Below are 2,249 nucleotides of genomic sequence, written 5' to 3'. Positions count from 1 at the left end.
TAATTTTTAATTTATTCCTGTTACATTATTTTGTGTGATAAAGAATGGAGCTGTCACAGTTCCAGCAAGATCAGTATCAGTATCAGTATCAGCATTAAGATCAGTGTTAATATCAGTGTTAGAATCAGATTCAGTACCACTACCTTCACAAGGAACACCAATTGGCTCACTAGCTATTGATTTATCCCACGCATCTAATGAACAAACAAACAATCAATAGATAATTGAATACATTCATCTTTACCTTTTATAAGAGCAGTCATTGATGATGTTTTAGCTACACTGAGTGCAGTATCTCCTGAATCAGCAGTTAGTGTCACATCAGCTCCTTTTGACAATAAATATTCTGCAGTTTCTTTATGGCCCTCTCTAACCTTAACAACAATCAATAATAACAATAATAATAATTGTTGCTAATAATTATATTTACTGATATTATGAGGGGAGTGTCTCTATTCTCTCCTCCTCTACAATCAATGTCTGTCTCTCCTTCCTCCAGCAGTGCTACTATGATAGCTGTGTGTCCATTCTTTGCTGCAATATGCAACGGAGTGTATCCATTCTTATCAGTTATGTCTGTGTATTTGTAAGTATATTATTAACATTATTATCAGTTTATTTACTAGTGGAGCTCCCATTCTGCAGCAATAGTGAGACTACTTTTTTAGCCTGGACTGCACCAACTGATGATGATCCTTCATTTGATATTAAATGTAATGCCGTCCGTCCATTGGAATCACATGCTCTTAAATCACTAATAAATAAATAAATAAAATAAAAGAAATAAATTTATTAATTTACGCTTTATGTTTGAGTAGTTCTTGCATCACACCTAGTGGATCATAATCTGTCTTCATTACTCTGTGAACTATTATTAATTAATTGATTAATAATAATAACAATAATAATAATCATTACCTTTATCAAATGTTTTAATGTCCCTTGTTACTAATAATAGAGGAGTTAGTCCTTCACTGTTCTTACAGTTTACATTAATAATACCGCCGGACTGCATATTCTAATTAAAATAGATCCATTTAAAATTTTCATACTAACCAGGTTCTTTTTAACAGTGACAGAATCCCCTAACCAAGCAGCTTGCAATAACCTGTTAGCTGTGGAGGGCCTCTCTTTGGATAGTTGAGCTAAAGTAGAATTAGTATATTTATCAAAATAAATTAATAATAATTATCACTACATAATAGAATATCCCTTATGTGAGGAGGTCCTACATCCAGAGCATTCTCTCCAATATCATTTTGAAGTGTAGGATCAGCTCCACTTTTCATTAAATACTCTACAATCTATCAAACATCATGAGAATACACTCCCTTATCACCACCACCATTCCTCCATTACTTACATTAGAGTGTCCATTACGAGCTGCAGTGATGAGTGCTGTATCTCCACTTGACACACACTTTAAATTGATTATTGTTCTATATTTAGATACTAATTCCATTAGCTTTTTATCATCACCAATCTATAAAAAAGAACAATATGATGTCATAATGAGGTAATGCATATTGCATTCTTTTTGATGCATAATGAATAATGATAAATAATAGTAGTGAATATTGATCAACAATAAACAACTCACCTCTGCAGCTTCAAGCAGTGAGTCTACAGCACTTTGTGGCCTAAAATAATAACAATGATGTATAGGAGTGATGGTGATGATGATAGTGTTTATTTAAGAACACGATGAAATCAAGATATTGCATTAAGACTAGTTGTACATTCCATTGAAAGTGAGTGAGTGTTCATGTGGTCAAATGTTCACAGATGTTCAACAAAATACCACATCTTAACATACACCACACAACACATATAACATATCCAGTGCATATGCGGGTTGCATAGTTAAGGATACAGTGTATAAGGATAGGTACATTAGGCTTATGTATACCTTCTGCTCTGGAGTACATCATATGCAATCTTATGGTAAGTACTTCTCTTCCCAGTTCCTCCATTCATTTCAGCTCCAGTACATCAACTGAAGGGACAGCAGAGTCACTCACTACTACTGGTAAAGGCAAAAGTAAATAAACAGCCACGCCCTCACGTGATGTGTTCCTTTGCTAATTAGCCTTATAGAGAGAGAGAGAGGTATTGTTCAACCGTTGGCTGGTAGATCATGAGTGGATCTACTAGCTGGATCAGGTTTGCTGGTGCCTTCTTGTGCATTGGACTGGCTGTAACTACATGTAAGTATGCAGGCTCTCACTGCCAGCAGTTATTGGTAATAT

At 34.7% G+C, this 2,249-nt stretch overlaps 1 protein-coding gene across 1 annotated transcript; it reads right to left on the bottom strand.

The window, feature by feature from the left end:
- Positions 1 to 24: 24 nt before the first annotated feature.
- LOC105315817 (death-associated protein kinase 1-like) lies at positions 25 to 2,041 on the bottom strand (the record flags this gene model as incomplete). Its single annotated transcript, XM_011410571.2, has 11 exons — positions 1,910 to 2,041; positions 1,601 to 1,640; positions 1,364 to 1,483; positions 1,199 to 1,304; positions 1,057 to 1,145; positions 919 to 1,009; positions 802 to 868; positions 624 to 754; positions 431 to 576; positions 245 to 374; positions 25 to 194 (listed from the first exon to the last, which is right to left on the bottom strand). Coding segments are annotated over exons 1-11 (1,158 nt in total), but the record flags the coding sequence as incomplete, so codon positions are not given.
- Between the last annotated feature and the right edge of the window lie 208 nt (positions 2,042 to 2,249).

Source organism: Amphimedon queenslandica, unplaced genomic scaffold (genome assembly GCF_000090795.2).
Source record: "Amphimedon queenslandica unplaced genomic scaffold, v1.1 AMPQUscaffold_7867_Cont20186, whole genome shotgun sequence".
In the NCBI taxonomy this organism is placed as follows: Eukaryota; Metazoa; Porifera; class Demospongiae; order Haplosclerida; family Niphatidae; genus Amphimedon; species Amphimedon queenslandica.
Note: the sequence above shows the minus strand (reverse complement) of the source record. Positions and strands in the feature narration are given on the sequence as shown.